This window comes from Lycium barbarum, chromosome 4 (assembly GCF_019175385.1).
Source record: "Lycium barbarum isolate Lr01 chromosome 4, ASM1917538v2, whole genome shotgun sequence".
Classification (NCBI taxonomy): domain Eukaryota; kingdom Viridiplantae; phylum Streptophyta; class Magnoliopsida; order Solanales; family Solanaceae; genus Lycium; species Lycium barbarum.
In genome coordinates this window covers 25,691,827-25,710,504 of record NC_083340.1, presented here as the reverse complement: position 1 = coordinate 25,710,504, position 18,678 = coordinate 25,691,827, and the positions used below count along the sequence as shown (strand labels likewise).

General features: G+C 36.6%; 1 protein-coding gene across 3 annotated transcripts; it reads left to right on the top strand.

The window, feature by feature from the left end:
- LOC132635634 (RNA-dependent RNA polymerase 6-like) lies at nt 1-15,048 on the top strand. 3 transcript variants are annotated; one of them, XM_060352092.1, is made up of 5 exons: nt 1-203; nt 8,496-11,246; nt 11,833-12,743; nt 13,604-13,677; nt 14,849-15,048. In XM_060352092.1, exons 1-3 carry the CDS (start codon nt 114-116, stop codon nt 12,688-12,690), a joined length of 3,699 nt encoding a protein of 1,232 aa, XP_060208075.1. In that variant the 5' UTR covers nt 1-113; the 3' UTR covers nt 12,691-12,743; nt 13,604-13,677; nt 14,849-15,048. The 3 variants fall into 3 exon arrangements, with proteins under 3 accessions (XP_060208075.1, XP_060208074.1, XP_060208076.1); XM_060352091.1 differs by having other exon boundaries at nt 11,833-12,773; XM_060352093.1 differs by lacking the exon at nt 1-203 and adding an exon at nt 6,824-7,285 and having other exon boundaries at nt 11,833-12,773.
- The last annotated feature ends 3,630 nt before the right edge of the window (nt 15,049-18,678 follow it).

Sequence of the window (18,678 nt, the reverse complement as noted above, 5' to 3'; positions counted from 1 at the left end):
CTTTTCTCCAAATTAAACATTCTCCCAACCTAACAAGCAAAATGAAAATATATATTACGTACCACATCTTCTAGCATTATTTCTTCATTCAATTAATTGTTCCCTATTGACAAATGGTACCAAATATTGAGCTAATTCTGGTTGCACTTCTTTATGGTTCAATCATTTCATGCATTCTTCTTCTTGCTGTCTTCATCATCTCGGTTTGCCTCTTACTCACATTTGCTATCCTTCTATTCTCCATTGTCTTGATTGATCTTTATGATGTAATTTCCTTTGTTTCGTGGTATTTTAAAATCTTCAATGCTAATATTCAACTTCCTTTTGTTTTAGTGCTATGTAATTTGATACAAATTGATCTCAATCATAAATTAACTTCAAAGCCTTCGGTGGAAAATATGTTGACCAAGATAAAGGCGAAGACGCAGAATGTGATCGATCTTGATTAATTAGATGGGTTTTATTTTTTATTTCAAAATGTTTTGAGTATAACGAAAACTTAATTTAAGAATTAGTTGGTTCTTAAGGGTGTGTTCGATATGGAGGAAAACATTTTCCAACTGTTACGCGGCGCCTTTCTGAGACTTCTTGAAAGGGCGACGTAAGGCTAAGAAACCATGTTTCCAAAGTTACTATCCGCCAACCAGGGTCCCCTGTGTACGCTAGACGAGATTGTCAGTGCCGTACGGGAAAACTAATGTCAAAAGCAATTGAGAGAACAGAAAAGTGAGTGAGAATGACAAATAAAGAAAGCTTGATTGCATTAATGAAAGCTATTACAATGAGAACAAGCGGTGTCGAGGGAGAGAGACACCAGAATAATTGATTGCTTGCTTGAAAGTTTTTGATTGCTTGATCCCCCTATATATACTTTAAAAAGAAAAACCAAAGTTACAGGACTAGACATGACTTTGCTAGAGAATTATAATGCAAAATACAAAAAGTAAACTACTCTATATTTACATCAAAAGGGACCTAAACTAGAGCAGGTCCATGGGCACCCTCGGGTCATGACACTGTCGTGCGCCCAGGAGCGCTGGGCATTGGGCACGCGTTGGGGTACGACTAGTATAGGGACGCTAGCTAGGGACATTGATGGGGTGACATAGGCAGAGGCAATCTTGTCACTTGGCGCAACCAAGACCACGGGGTCGTCCATGGCGCTAGGCGCTGCGAGGCTTGCCATGTCGCCATAGGGCGCATCCAAGGGGTCATGGGGCATAGCTGGAAAGCCACCCATGACATTCTCCCCCACCTGAGTTAGTGGCGTCTTCATCTCCTTACTTGCAAGATACTCATCAATCAGGTGCTTGTAGGCGTTGAGGCTAGTACCTCTCTCTCACGTATTCTCTTCTGCGTCACATCCGTGCCATTTCACCAGGAAATCTTAGTGATCTTTCCTTGACGCATGCATGACTCGATCATTGATGACGGCTTCTGCTACCCTTTTCCCAGTTGCTTGTGGGCCTCGAATACTGGGTATTGTGAGCTGGCTTCGTGATGGGTCCTCTGTGTCTTCTCGAAAAGGATTTAGAAGAGTGACATGGAAAACAAGATGAATCTTCCACCAAACTGGGGTATCTACCTGGTATGCTACCTTCCCAATGCGACTCTCAATGGATAGAGGTCCAATGTATTTTTGCAATAGGCATGGGTCATGGACCCCTGCAAACAGGTATCTCTTTGAGATCTTTACCATCACCTTGTCCCCAACTTGACATTCCATAAAGCGACAATTTTGATTTGCATGTCTCTTCATCCGCTTTTACGCCTTCACAAGATAGCTTCGCACTATCTCCAAATTCTGCTTCCATTCTTTCGAGAAGCTAGATGCTCATGGAGATTTTAACATATTTGAAGCATTCACAGTGTGTGGGAGTAGTGGTTGCTATCCGGTAACAATTTCAAAAGCGCTCTTGTTTGTGCTAGAGCTCTTTTGTGAATTGAAACACTATTGAGCTGCATCCAATAGCTTCACCCAATTCTTCTGTGAGCCGGTAACAAAATGCCAAAGATATTCCTCCAACATACCATTGAACCGCTCCGCTTAGCCATCAGATTGTGGGTGGAAACTTGAGCTGTGACTCAATTTGGACCCTAGGCACTTAAAGAGCTGAGTCCAAAAATTGCTAATGAAGCGAGAGTCGCGATCACTAACGATGTCCTTGGGCAGACCCCAGTACTTGACAATATGGGTGAAGAAGAGTCGAGTTGTATCTTCTGCTGATATATACTTTGGGGCTGCAATAAATGTAGCATACTTAGAGAACCGATCGACCACAACCAAGATAGTCGTGAGATCTCCAACCTTGGGTAAGCCGGTGATGAAATCCAATGAAACGCTTTCCCAAGGCCTCTTTGGGATCGGTAATGGCTTTAACAAACCCGTTTGTGTTAAGCGGTCAGACTTTTCTTTCTAGCATACTAGGCAAGTCTTCACATACTGAGCACCATCATCTGCCATCTGGGGCCAATAATAAGCATGCGTAGCAGTGCCATGGTGTGTTCCTCTCCTGGGTGGCCCGCCCATAGAGTATCATGGCATTCCATCAGAAGAGTCCTTCGCAGATCCTCTTCTTTGGGAACATAAAGTCGGTTTCCTTTTGCCTTCAGGAACCCATCTTCCATGTAGAACCGGCGAGTTTTTCCTTGACCTGCTAGGTTGACCAAGTACTGTGCAGAAGGATCCTTGGTAAGGAGGTCCTGGATTTGACCTTTTATGGCGGTGGCCACCTCACTCCCCCTAAGAGTGGCAAGTAGGCACACTGATGCTAGATCAGCCCTTCGACTTAGTGCATCCGCAACTTGGTTGGTCTTCCCACTTCGGTATTCCAGGTTGAAGTGAAAATTCTGCTAGGAGTTCCTGCCATCTGGCCTGACGACCATTTAGCTTTGGTTGGGTCATGAAATGGTTGTTAGCCGTGTTGTCCGTCTTCATCACGAACAGGGTCCCCAGAAGGTAGTGCCTCTAAAGACGTAAGCAGTGGACAACAACTAACAATTCATTTTCGTGGGCGGCATAGCACCGTTCCACATCCTTCAACTTCCGGCTCTCATATGCAACTGGGTGCCCCTCTTGTAGATGTTTTTCAATTTTCTCATGTTCGTTTAGTAAAAAAATTTGAAAAATATTTTCTTTAAGAAAACAAGTTCCTCAATAATGCGGAAAATGACTTCCCTAATAAAAGTAGGGAAAACAAGTCTACAAGTGCATTCCACCAACCACCCTACCACCCCCAACCACTCCACCCCCACCACGAAACCCAACACCCCTCCCCCTCTAATAAAAAAAAATTAATTTTGTTTTGAATTTTTTGTTTTTTTTGGTTTTTTGCACCACCCATCCCCCACCCCCCAACTACCAAACCCCAACCACTCCTACAACCCATGCACCACACACTTCCCCCCCAACCACTCTAGCACCTTACCCCCAGCCACACCCCCACCTCTACCCCTCAATTTTTTTTTTAATTTGTTTTCTAGGTTTTCTACACCAACACATCCCCCTCCCCCCTTCCCCCTAATTATTTTTTAAAAAAGTTTCTTTTATTTTTTTTATTTTTTCATCCAACCCACACCCACGACCCCCCCCCCCCCGACACCCCACTACCCCTTCCATTTTTTTTTAAGTTTTGAAAAAATTTCTTTTTTTATTCTCTACACCCACCCCTACCCCCTCATAAATTTTCTACTTGCTATTTAATTTTATCTTTATTAAGAAATTATACAAATTGAAAGTTTGCGTGGTTAAAAATTAAAAAATTTGGAGGGGGTGGTGGGGTTGATTGGGGGGGGGGGGGGGGTCGTGGTGTAAAAATCCAAACAAAAGTAACTTTTAAAACTTTTTTAAGAAACTTTTTGAGGGGGGGGGGGGGGAGGAGAAGGGGTTGGTGGGTGCAGAAAATCTAGAAAAAAAAAATTAAAAACTTCAAATTTTGGGGAGAGGGGGGGTTGGGGTGGAGTTGGTGGGGCTTGGGTAGGTATTTTCTGGAAAATATTTTCTACCAACCAAACGAACATAAGAAAATAAGTAAGAAATTCACTTATTTTCCACTACCCAAATGAACATGAGAAAATAAGTAGAAATTCACTTATTTTCCAAGAACACAATTTTTAGGAAAACATTTTCCTACATACTGAACACACCCTAAGAATCAGTTGGTTCTTAGTTCTTTTTTTTTTCCTCGTGTTGTATATATATTCACTTTTTTCCAGTGTACGTAAAGTTTGAATAATTAGCGGTGTTTCTTTTTATTGCCTAAACCTGTATAAGTGCCACAACTGAGTTTATCATAATTATGTGCAAGGAGGGAGCTAGAATATTAGATACGCATTCGAATAAGTTTAGTAGCATTTGCTTAGATATTGTATTGTATTAGGGAATTCATTAAATATGTATAAATATTTAATCGCGCGAACTCAATAATTAAAACGAACTATAAGTTTAATCAGGGGCGGATCTACCCTTAAGGATGGGGGAGGCATGACACCCCCTAGATTAATAATATTTTTATATACTTATTTTGTAATTTGCTTAAATTAGGTTAAATATTTGATTCTGCCACCCCCAGTCGTAAATTAGACAGGTGCCACGGCTGGTAGACACAAGTTTGAATCTATCTTGAACATTTTCTGACTCCCGTTTTTCTTTGTGCTTTTTACTTACTTTGTACCAGTAATTCCCTTTTCGGCTCTCCCAATTTTCTATTTATCTTTTTATTATTTATATTTCCTTTCCTCTTTTCTATTATTTTATTTGTGATCTCTAACGAGAACACACAAATTTAACTTCAAAATCTCTTAAATTAAGCATTTCTCTTAATCTCAAATCTGTGAGTATTTAAATCGAAAAACTTGGGTCTCAATGAGTTTTGGATTGAGATCAAAATTCAATTTTTTTTAATAATTTCTTTTGTTTATTCCTCCTTCCGTCCGTGTTTACTTGTCTATATTTGATTTGGGACACTCTTAATAAGAAATAAATAAAATGAGAAATGAATTGGAGTACTTAATAATAAGGGTAAAATAAGTATAAAGTGGTAAATTATATCTTGGTTTTTCAAACTATGTAACTTACAAGTAAAAGTGGACATATATTTTTAGTATAATGGACAAATAAAAATGGACGGAGGGAGTGTATTATAAAAGTTTATGCTATTCTATAATTGTTAAATTCAATTTAAATCACTTTATTACTTAAATTATGATGGAAATTTCATAAGCACCGCTTAAAAAAAACATGAAATTTATGATTTATTTTTGAGAACTTGTAGTTTATCTAATTCTACATTTACTTATGGTGTGTATTTACCTATTGAAGAGTTTTTCTATTATTTTCATTGGTGTAATTCCCTTATTGAAGATGTTATTTTATTTGTGCAAATTCATTTTTTAATATACATAAGAGATGCAAGTCTCTTGGTGAAAATGTTGATTTTGCTTCTGTTTTTAATGGGTGTGATTCCTTGTTTAAGATGTTAATTATGTTTGTTTCTTGAGATGTAATTTCATATTTGCAAATAAAAAAAAGCCTATTAAGTTGACCCGAATAAACTAAAAATAGATGGACCCGACCCAAATACACATTCCTAACAAGATGTACATTGAAGAAATTGTGGCACCCACCACCTTCAAATCCTAGATCTGCCTCTTAATTTAATGACAAATTTGGAACTCATAAATTTTAAATTCTCACTCCACCTCTTAGGTGTGTTTTTTCACTTGCCTTTGCGATAATATAGTTTAATTATATTCTGTAACAAGAAGAAATCACGAGACAAAAGTGTTGTGGTATAGGAATTGAATACATTTAGACTTTACGTTCAACTATACATATCCCTATGCGTTTAGGTTAAAACACACGCTGGTAAATACAACTAAAAATTGAAAAATAATTACGAAATCCGATGTTTTAAAGCAGGTACTAAAAGTTGCATGGCTAACATAATAAGAAAAAGTTATTGCCACCAGGGGCGGCTCTTTCGGTGACCTAAAGCAAAATTTCAGTGTGAGGCCTTAATTTTCTTCTAAAAGAAAAATGTTTCCATACATGGGATGACAAGGAAATAACTAATGTGGAATGTTATTTATTGAACTTATTTTTCTTTTTTTAATTTTTACTTGAGAAGTCATTTTCCTCATTTTTAAGGAATTTATTTTTCTATAGAAAATATTTTTTAAAAATTTTGACAAACCAAACATGAAAAAATTGAAAAACATTTGCTGAGAAATTTTTTCCTCCATACCAAATACACCCTTAGTCTTTTATTTGTTAAAATAAAAAATTATCAAGAGCTCATTTTTGAGATTGTATTAAATATTCAATTTATTTCTCTCTTTTTTTTTAAAATAACCAAATTCATATTTTCTAGTTGACATATTTAAATTGTAATAATAAATACTCTATGCATGGGTAATAAAATGGTCAAGAAGAACATATCTTAGATGGGACAAAATATGATTTTGACACTTGAAAGTATTATATATTTTTCAAAGAAAAAAATAGTCTTGTTGTAAATAATAGTGGATGCCTATGTAGGGGCCACACCACTGTAGCATGTATGTTTCCCCAAGTTACACCACTGTAGCATGTATATTTCTTCAAGTTTTGTAGGCTTATATTATCGATAATATAGTTTAATTATACTCTGTAACTCGGGCCGGTTATTGTAGCCTTAGATGGAATATAATAGATATACCCAATAACCGGCCCGAGTTGCCACTAAACACTATCTGATGGCTCATCCTCGAGAGCTCACGTCGCATACTCATAATATTTGAAGAGGGGTAAAAAAAAAATTAACATAAATAACCGCTCACCAAACTAATAGCCAACAAAGATATATACTTTTAATACAAAATAATATATATTATTTGTATATTTGACTAGTGAATACAATATTTTTGACTCACCGGGAAAATAGGAAAATATGTAACTTGCCCAAAAACAAGTCTCTGTTATGGTTATTTAATTAGGCCAAAAATGTCATTATTTGACTGAAAACTTAACCGAGAAAAATGAATTGTTCAATCTCTTATAATCTTTTTGTTGCAAATATTCTCCGTACTTGCTCAAAAGAGAGCAAATAGGTGCATCCTTCCCGCGTGTTACCCAGGCCCTCAGTGTGTCCTAAACACTTCACTTTAACTAACTGTAAGCTTTCAAGAACCAAAACCATTAAAAAAAAAAAAAAAGAGTCAATTCATAGGCCACTCGATCACTCCTTGTATACACACCCTTTTGCTCTGATTTCCCCCTTGTGTTTTTCTTGTTGTTGATCACTCGGTTAGTGGGTTTCTTGAAAGTTTTTATCTTTTTCAAGTTCTTGAATTAAGTTTGCATCTATCAATAATATGCTTCACTTATGGCTGCATTGTTTATACAGTTTTCTCTTTTTCTTTAGCTACAGAAAGTGGTTTCTGTTTTCTGTATTTTTTATACTACTAGCTCCTATCTTTTTCAAGTTTTGGTCCATGTTGGCATCAACTGATCATTTTCTTCACTTCTACGTTGTTGATACACTACTCTCTTTTTCCTTAATTACAGAAAGTGGTTCCTCTATTTATGCGGAAAAAATAAAAAAACTCAATTGACAATACCTTCTTACGTTTTATATCATTTTGAAGTTGTAATCTAGATTTGCATCAATTGGTCATTTGTCCAGTTGTCCTTAATCAAGGGATGAGATTTCGGAGGCATAATAGTTTTCACTCTCTGTTTCTTCTAGAGGAGTAGAGCTGCTGCTATAACACAATTACTTAATAGGACACCAAAGTATTTCTTTCTCCAAATGCATACTATATTTTTTCCTACTTGCTTCACTTCAAGTTTTTGCAAGTAAAGTTGTGTGTTTATATAGGTTTTCATCTTCAGAGAAAATCAAATTCGGGTTAAGAGTTCTACTCTGAGCTTCTTGCTAGCTGAATGTCTTATTTTCAGAGGCAGCTAAATACGATGTTCTTATGTCGGTATTGAAAGGTTGGGTTTTCCAGTGAAATTCAAACATATCTGATAAACAGATGTAGTAAAGGAGTTACATGACTAATACCAAAAGGCAGTAAAAAAATACTGATCTACAGATGTTTCGATTGGTAAAGAAATGGAGCTATTAGCTCGTGTTGTCCTCTGCTTCCTTGATTTTCCGTCTTTCACAGTGTCTCATTGCTGCCTGATTATTAAAATGCAGTGCACATATATTTCATCTTCTTGTTCTTGATTGATTAGTTTATTTATTAATTTTTTTTTCTGCACTTAGAAGGTAGAAATGATCAAGGATGTTTAAGAAGGTTACCATGTGGTCTAAATGAATAACCAACATTTCGATTTGTATAATTGTGAACAATGATTTCCAGGATTATATATAGATTTTCTTAGCAACCTGATGCTGTATCATATTCTATAAATAGTTAAATGTCTTGTTGCTTCATACATTGTCCATTCTATAAGATCTATTATGTTGTTTCGTTTTATTCAAAAATATTGGGTCATGTAACAGGTGAACTTGGAGGTTGGTACTTGTGACTCTTTAAAGGAAAAGATGGAATCAGAGGGTTCTGTAAAGGATCTCGTAGTTACTCAAATCAGTGTAGCTGGGTTCAACAATGATGTCAATGCGAAAATGCTTTCGGAATATCTGGAAGAACAATTTGGACAAGTGTGGAGGTGTAGATTAAAGACTTCATCCACTCCTCCTGACTCTTCCCCAATTTATGACATTGATGTAGAGAAGGTGCAAAGAATGAACTATTACCAAAAAGTGGTACCTCATGCATTCGTTCATTTTGCATCTTCAGAGTCCGCAAAGAATGCTCTTGCTGCTTCTAGGAGTAATGAGATCTTATTAGAAGGCAAGCCTTTGAAGTTTAGTTTGGGTCCTGAGAATCCCTTTCGTTTGAATGAGAGGAGAAGAAGTACCATGCCCTTTAAGTTTACGGATGTTAGTGCAGAAATAGGAGTACTGGTTGGTAAAGATGACTTTGTGGTTGGTTGGAGGGGAGCTCATACTGGTGTTAACTTTCTTGTGGACCCATTCAACGGGACATGCAAAATACTTTTCACAAAGGATACTGTTTTCTCTTTCAAGGGTGAAGCAAGACATGCCGTTATAAAATGCGATTTTAAGATTGAGTTTTTGCTTAGGGAAATCGATGAGATAAAGGAATATAAAGACTTTACGTCTTTGGTAATATTGTTGAGGCTGGCTTCATCTCCCTTGGTTTTCTATAGAACTGCTGACGATGATATTGAAGAGTCAGTAGCATTTGACTTGTTAGACGATGATGACCAATGGATCCGTACTACAGATATTACATGTAGTGGAGCCATTGGTAGGTTGAATACGTATCGTATTTCAATTCGACCTTGCAATGGTCCTAGCTTTAAGAAAGCCATGAAATATTTCAGTGAAAATGGGGTTCCCATGGTAGAACAGTGTAACAAGCAGATGCTCCGGGTGAGAGATGAGCCTGATTTTGGGGTGTCCATGTCAGAACCGTTCTTCTGCTTCCAGAACCATGATGGTATAAGCTTTAAGGTTTTGTTTCTGGTGAATGCGGTTCTGCACAAAGGCATAGTTAATCAGCATCAGATGACTAATGAATTTTTTACTTTACTTAGAAGGCATCGGGAAGCGGTTAATTTAGCTGCACTGAAGCACATGTTTTCTTACAAATGTCCTGTCAATGATGCTATTCAGAAGTTAGCATGCATCCAGAGATGTCTGTTGAAAAATCCTAACCTTCTCGAGAGAACTGGAGAGTTAGCTGATGTTGTAGAGGTTAGGAGGTTGGTTATTACCCCAACCAGAGCATACTGTCTTCCGCCAACTGTGGAGCTATCCAATAGAGTCCTCAGGAATTATGAACATGTTTCAGATCGATTTTTGCGAGTTACTTTCATGGATGATGGCATGCAGAATTTGAATAGGAATGTTCTGACATACTATGCTGCTACCGTTGTGAGAGAAATTACATCAAATTCTAATCCCCAAAGAACTGCAATCTTCCAAAGGGTGAAAAATATTCTGAGTAACGGATTTTATTTGTGTGGGCGAAAGTACTCCTTTTTGGCATTCTCAGCTAACCAGCTAAGGGATCGTTCTGCCTGGTTTTTTGCAGAAGAGGCGAAAATTAGGGTGCCCGACATCATAAACTGGATGGGGAGGTTCAGTAACAGGAATGTTGCAAAATGTGCTGCTAGGATGGGACAGTGCTTTTCCTCAACCTATGCAACAGTGGAAGTCCTTCCAAGTGAGGTTCCAGATATAAAGAGAAATGGGTATGTTTTCTCCGATGGAATCGGCATGATGTCAGCAGATCTAGCTATAGAAGTTGCAGAGAAGTTGCAATTAAGTGTCAATCCTCCTTGTGCCTATCAGATAAGATATGCTGGTTGTAAAGGTGTTATCGCATGTTGGCCAGCAAAGAATGATGGTATCCTCCTTTCTCTGAGGCCAAGTATGAAGAAATTTGACTCAAATCACACTACCCTTGAAATCTGCTCTTGGACGAGATTACTACCTGGTTTTCTGAACAGGCAAATTGTAACCCTGCTCTCTTCCTTGGACGTTAAAAATGAAATATTTTGGGAAATGCAAAAGGAAATGTTATCAAGGTTGGATAAAATACTCGTGGATTCGGACGTGGCTTTTGATATCATTACAGCTTCATGTGGTGAGGCAGGAAACACAGCGGCTATAATGTTGAGTGCGGGCTTTAAACCTCAAAGTGAGCCGCATTTAAGAATGATGTTGGCTAGCATTAGAGCTGCTCAACTTGGCGACCTCAGGAATAAGACAAGGATATTTGTTCCTCCGGGACGGTGGTTGATGGGGTGCTTGGATGAATTGGGCGAACTTGAGCAAGGCCAATGCTTTGTTCAAGTGTCAAGCCCTTCTTTGGAGAATTTTTTTGCTAAGCATGGTCCAAAGTTTGTTGATATAAAGAAAAATCTTCAAGTAATAAAGGGGCTTGTTGTAATTGCAAAGAACCCGTGTCTTCATCCCGGGGATGTGAGGATTCTGGAGGCTGTAGATGTTCCTGGTTTGCGCCATCTCTATGATTGTCTGGTCTTCCCTCAGAAGGGGGATAGACCACATTCAAATGAAGCATCAGGGAGTGACCTTGACGGTGACCTCTACTTTGTGACTTGGGATGAAAATCTCATCCCACCCAGTAAGAAAAGCTGGATGCCAATGGACTATGCACCTGCACAAGTTAAACAGTTGGGTCGTCGAGTTAATCATATGGTACCTACCCAACTATAATGATATTTCTTGCAGCTTTCTTCTTATATTTGGTTAGCTTTTCCAGATCAGTTTTACAGCGTAATGTTCACTTGGTTAGAGTGCTGATCAAAGCCTTCTTGAAAAGCTAACATTACTTGTTCTTTAGCTAATATTATCTTTTAATGGCTGTTTTGAGCTTTGTTGCATTAGTAAGATATACTTGTTGCTCGCTTTTCTTGTATTATCCGCCCCAACTTGACCCTTCCTGATTATGTATTTTCCTTTGCATCCGATCATATTTAAGTTCTATGGTTTATCCATAATGGATTTAGTTGTAATAGAAGAGGGAGACTCTTTTTTTTGTAGTCACACTCACTAGAATAAAAAAAAAAAGCTACACACACTTATAATCGATCTTGTGCTCTTCATGGCTCAAAATATCTGTGATCATTTGTGCTATATGGGTGTATTCAACAGATTTTGCTCTTGATTAGGAATTTTAAGTCTACTTTATGACACTTGTTATTGGTTGGATAATTCAACTGGTTGCCTAATATTCTTTTGTATTTTATTTTTCAGTTTGAAATATCGTTTTCTTTGTTTACAGGACATAATAGAATTTTTCTCAAAGAACATGGTCCAAGACAGTCTAGGAGAAATCTGCAACGCACATGTGGTTCATGCTGACCTCAGTGAATTTGGAGCTTTGGATGAGAAGTGCCTTAAATTGGCGGAGCTTGCTGCTCTAGCCGTTGATTTCCCCAAAACCGGAAAACTTGTCACCATGCCATTTGAACTAAAACCAAAAATGTATCCCGACTTCATGGGGAAAGAGAAGTTTCAATCATACAAGTCAGAGAAAATTTTGGGGAAATTATATAGGCAAGTGAAAGATGCAGAGAGCGGAGAATCTGCTGGCCTTGAGTTTGTCCCCGAAGACATCCTATATGACACTAATCTTGAAATTCCAGGATTCGAAGATTTTATAGATGATGCATGGAACCGCAAATGTTCTTATGATGGTCAGTTGAATGGACTTTTAGAACAATACAAAGTTAACGGGGAGGAAGAGGTGGTTACTGGACATATATGGTCCATGCCAAAGTATAGTTCTAAGAAGCAAGGGGAATTAAAAAAGAGGCTGGAGCATGCATATAATATTCTGAGGAAGGAATTCAGGAATGTTTTCGAGCATATGGACCCGGTGCTTCCCGATGATGAGAAGAATGATATGTATGAAAGAAAGGCATCTGCATGGTATCGGGTCACCTACCATCCTGATTGGGTGACTAGATCACTGGAGTTGCAAATGCCAGATGCTGTCTCAAGTACTGTTATGTTAAGTTTTGCATGGATTGCAGCAGATTATCTTGCTCGAATTAAAATTAGACACAGGGGAATGCAATATTTCGACTCTACCAAGCCTATCAATTCCCTTGGAAGGTATCTTGTTGACAAGATATAACAGCCACAGCTTTCATGCGGCTAAAATATCGGCTGCTTATCAACTATTTGGTTGTAAGGCCACTCTGCCATTATCCATACCTGGTTTGATGTCCTCCTAAATCCTCCTTTTGGATTGTTTCCTTATATTGATCAGTTATTATATGAAATGTCATCCATGAATTTGCCAGTTGATACTAGTTCTAAAATATATTCAGGATATCATCAATGGTTTGAACGCTATCTATTCATGCTTATTAATTCTACCATACGTATAGCAATCTAAGAACGACTAATTTCTCATTTGATGCATATATATTTAATTAAAATGTTTTTTTATATATGTACCAAAAGAGAGATAATGACTTTTCTCTCCATATTCTTGTATCTTCATTCTTCTGATTCTGTCCCTTTTCACCCAAACTAGTCGTAGAAGTTGGGATATCTATGTGGAAGCAAGAGACTTCTGAACCCCTTTTTGCTGGAAGCATCTACAATTTATACATATAAATTAAAATAATAAAATATCTAATTGAAATCCCTTATCAATGAAGAAATATAAAAATAATAAAATAAAAATATCTATCTGAAGAATTTCTTAAATTTCTACTAATATTATAGAAGGATCAGTTAAGCACTGGGCATGTTGTTGTTGTTGTATAGAAGAGTTAGTTAAAATGCCCGTTCAACATGTTTGCTTCGTATCGGTCTGTTAAACCGGAAACTTTTTCTTTGTTCGTATCTTAGCCTTAAGAGCATACGTGTTTGACATTGCTTATGCCATTTTTGATGTTGTTATGTATGTGTCTTTAAATGGTGTAATATAACTGAACATCCACCACCGGTCTTGCCTTCCTATATGCTATAAGCTGCTAATGCTTTTTCATTTTATGTTTGGCTTTATTTCCCTACTCATATCGCTCATTTTCTCTCAGGCATTCAAATTTCGTCAGCTTCTAGCCTTAAGCTTCTATGTTCAATGGCCTTCTCCCAGTGTTACACAGTTCAGGTTAGCTATTTTTTCTTTCATTTTTATTTTTTCTTCATAGTTTAGTGATACATTCTCCAATAATCTTCTTATTAATCGAGGAAGAAGCAAGATCAACTAGTGCATTATATAAAACAAATGATAATCAACTTTTTTCAAAAGTAATAATACCTACATCTTTGTCTTCAAGCATGATTCCACCTCTATCTTAGAAGCAACATGTCACAGAAATGAAGACAGAAAAATAAACAGCTTTAAGATAAGAGAAATTAAAGGACTGGGGGGAAGCGAACATCTGGAATTGACTTGACTTTGAATCAAAATTATTATTCTTTTTGTATTGGTTAATAATAATAATTTTTTTAAAAAGAAATGTGTGTGTGTGTGTGGAAAATGTTGTATGTAGAACTACTCTTGGAAATTAAGAAAGAAGGTACTTCACTTCTTTCAGAATGTAAGAAGTTGTTGGACAAGAATTAGGTATATATTGTTAACTTTTTAGGTAGAACTATATGTGCATAGGTGAATGAAAAATTTCTTGAAAGAAATCCATTTTATGCATTCAACCTCCTAGATTCTCCTTTTCCGGAGCCTGAGTTTGTTCAGTTATGAGCTGGGGTCGAGATGCTTAAGGAATATAGAAGACGACCGCCAAAACCCTGCTTGAACACATGAGTTACGGACCCTGTTCCCTCCTTTCATATTCTTTAGCTATGTTTCTACTTTTGTAACATGCAATGCTGTTAAGGTTTCTTGAGTCTGCCAAAGGTCCTGTTATTAACCTTTTGAAATGAGAAATGTGAATGAAATGACCAAATTGTCAGTAAAGAAAGTTCTAAACATTTGAACTTGGGCCTCATTGCTCATCTAAAATGTATACTCCATTTCTTTAATTAAGTCTCCCATCTAGAGTATCTATATTCCATTTTCTCAAGCTTACTTGACTATAATGGAAGGTCTTAATATTGTTGCTTGATTTCTTTGGAACTTCGTACACCATGCTTGGCATGATTGATTTGAGCAGCTTGTACACTTATTGTTTTTTCCTTAAATATTTTTCTTCCTGATGTGGGTATACATGTGCCGTCCTGATGTGTTTATGTGCATATGCTCTAATTAAACTGTTAGTTAAAAATAGCTTAATATGTTATATGAGCATTAACATCTGATTATCACTTAATGATATCTACAGGTGCCAATAGTTTTGTCAAAGAACGCAAAGAAGAAGACTATACTCAACATGGTGAATGCATCACCCGTTATAAATATGTAAATAATATATACATACATTAAAGTGTATCTCTCATTGATGTAAAGAATGTATCATTTAATAAGTACACAACATCCATGAATAGAAATCTTGCTTTCAAATGGATATAAATACTATACGAAGCAGTTAGTTATAGAAATACAACTTTTTTAGTTAAATCTCATAAATCTTTGTTTTGAATAAGTGGAATTAGATCCATGAATAGGAATGGGCTTACGGTGTTAAATTTATTAGTCTAATGGAGATAAATAAAATTTTAATAAAAAAATAAACAAAGTATTTAAAATTATATATATATATATATATATATATATATATATATATATATATATATATATATATATATATATATATATAATTAGAAAAGTTGTATTATTTTATCGGTTTGGCTCGGTTTATTTTTTAACAAAATCAAAATAAACTAAATCAAACCAAATATTATCGGGCTTTTACAATTTAAAACCAAAATAAATTAACCCCACATACCTGTCAATTATTTAGTCGATTTGCGATCTGAATCGATTTAATTTTATCCAAATTGTGGACACCCCTAATGCTGACTCATGAAGGTCTCAAAGACACTCTTATCATTTATTTATTTTTTGGTTAAGCACCATTGTCATTTCTTTTGAGCCGAGGGTCTATCGGAAACAACTTCTTTATTCATAAAGATAGAGGTAAGATCTGCGTACATTCTACCTTTTCCATAACCCACTTATGAATTACACTGAATATGTTATTATTGTGGTTAAGCACCTTATATATTAACAGGTTCTCCTTTTATAATTAGAAGAGAAATAAAAAGTAGAAGAGGAGGAAACTTCAATTTTCTTTTCATAGAGAAACAAAAAAGAAGAAAGAGTATTTGGGGCAGGAGGGTAAAAACAAAAGAGAGAGAGAGAAGCAGACAAAAAGAGAAAGTAGAGTGGTGAAGGGTGTGATCCACATCTTCATGTGTCAAACAGTAGCTACCCTCACTCAAGTACGTCGTGGTGTGCCTCGCACATGATAAAACTTTTCCATGCATGAGGCCATGTGTTCGAGTATAACGAGCATTTCATTTTTAAAGAAACGTACACGTCTCTCAAATTAAAAATGAAAACAACACTGTATTTGTCTCCTAGTCCTAAGTCCTCCCCTTTATATTTTTTTAAAAATAAAGGCGTTTTCAGCGTGGCATTAAAGTTACTTAGTATATTGTATTATTTTATAACGGTACTTTAAATACAATGTTTGTTATAGCTCTTTGATGAGCCTAAATATATTTGAATGTAAGGCTCATAACAAATTTTTATTATCATATAAAATGTTACTTGGACTATTCAAGGACTTATGTGAAATGTCATTTCATTACTATTCCATACACTTTAACCGCTATCCACTATTGTCACTATCATCTCCACAATTGTCAACTATCACCACCTACCACCTACGACCACCATCCTCAACAACAACCACCAATTACCACAACCGGTCGTCACTTTCTCTAGCCATTTACAATCATTACCGCTATTACTATCACTCATCCACCGCAATGACACTACCACCACCAGTGGCGAATCCAGAATTTTCATTCAGGGGGTTCGAAAAAAAAAAGGAAGCTAAATATAATTTATTCAAAGTGTTCAAAAGTTAATTTATACATATAAACACAGAAAATTTACCCTATAACCCCTAACTTTCGACACGGAGCATAAATTTATGTGTAAAAAATTATTAAAATTGTAACATATAGTATATATGAACTCATAACTTTTAAAATATAATAGGTTCAATACTAAAAATCTTAAGAGTGAACCCACATAATTTAAATTCTGGATCCGCCTCTGTATATATACTGTAATTTTTTGCCGAGGGTGTTCGCACCCTCAACCCTCTTTAAATCCGCCCCTGACCACCACCATTAACCACTACTGCAAGCCATTATCTCCACTAGCTACTATCCACAACCGCTGCCATCAACCAACACTATCATCAATCACCACTCACTCAGCTATCACAACCACCAGTATAAGCTATTGCCACCATCGACGATCATACTCCCTCTGTTTCAATTTATATGAACCTATTTCCTTATTAGTCCGTGCAAAAAAAAATGACTTATTTCTATATTTGAAAATAATTTACCTTTATGCAATGATTTATAGCCACACAAAATATATGTGACTTATTTAACACCACAAGTTTAAAAGTCTTCTCTATTTTCTTAAACTCGGTGCTCAGTCAAATAGGTTCACATAAATTGAAACGGGGGAGTATTATTTTGTAAAAAATATTTATTAATATAATATTAATTTAAGTAGTAATCTATATTTACTACTCCATATTCAAATAAAAATAAGTTTTATCAAATCGTTTTAATTACTATTGGGAAAATACATAACCCCCCCTCCCAACGTGTACTCGGATTAATTATGACGCATCTAACCTTTGCGAGCGACCTATTACCCCCTGGCCTTATTTTTTCTGTATTTTTGTACTATTTTTTGACTGACGTGGCAAAAAAAATTGAAGCCCAGTTGCACAGTGGAGAGTGTTGCACACTCTCCGCCACATTAGTGCCTCGCTGCTGCCACGACACTGTCACTTTTCCTTTCTTTTTTTTTCATTTGATTTCTCTTTTATTAATTATATTTACACTAATTAATCTCTAATTAACCATTAATTTTGTCTTCTTCATCACTAAATCCTTCTTCTTCTTCTCCTTCTTCTTCTTCTTCATTTCAAGAAATCCATCAACCCATTTTCTTCATCCATTACACACACACACACACATTCAACCCATTTTCTTCCTCCATTAACACACACACATTCAACCCACTTTCCTCCATTAACAACACACATTCAACCCATTTTCTTCCTCCATTAACACACACATTCAATTTAATCATCAATCATAAAGTGCTTATTTTCAAGAAACATTCAACCCATTTTCTTCAACTCATTTTCTTCCTCCATTAACACACACATTCAATTTCATCATAAACCCCCTTCTTCTTCTTCTTCTTCATTTCAGCCCCCCCCCCCCCCCCCTCCCAAAACTCGAGGAGCTGCTGCTACTGCCCCTTCTCCCCCCCCCCCCCCCCCAACCCCGCTCCTCTTGCCCCACCCATTTGAAGGACAAACTGTGCAATTTCTTCCTTTCTGGGTTATGTTCAATCATGGACTGGAGTTCTCCACATCCCAGACATTAAGTAAAAAACGTCAGCCTTGGCACCATCAGCTTTCATGCGGAAGAGATTGAAATATTGGCTTAATACATTTTCTACCAGCAACTAAAGCTCTATATCGCTTACAGGAGACTACAACATACTCCGCAATTCTGCATTCTTTTTTTGTTGCTCTTCAACCCAGTGACTGTATTCCATCTCGAATGCAGCTATTCCTGCATAGGCAGCATTACTTTAGGAAAAAAATCGAGAGAATACAAGCTTTTTTTGCAGTCTATACTTTATATAGCATTGATCAGTCAAACTAAATGGGCTAGTATTCTACTCTAGTAGCATGAAATATTAGCTAATGAAATGCCAATGATTTCAGGACATTGGGGACATGCTCGTCTTGTTAGCAAGAGGACAATATGAAACACAACCTAATGAAACACTATAATGTAGAAATTGCACAAACTACCCATGATTTCACGAACTGGGCTGTGTTCAATCATGACGGCGTTGGGGGCGGCGGCGGCGGGGGTGGTTGAGGAGAAAGAAGAAGAAAGAGAAAAAGGAGAAAGAAGAAGAAAATGTATTTTT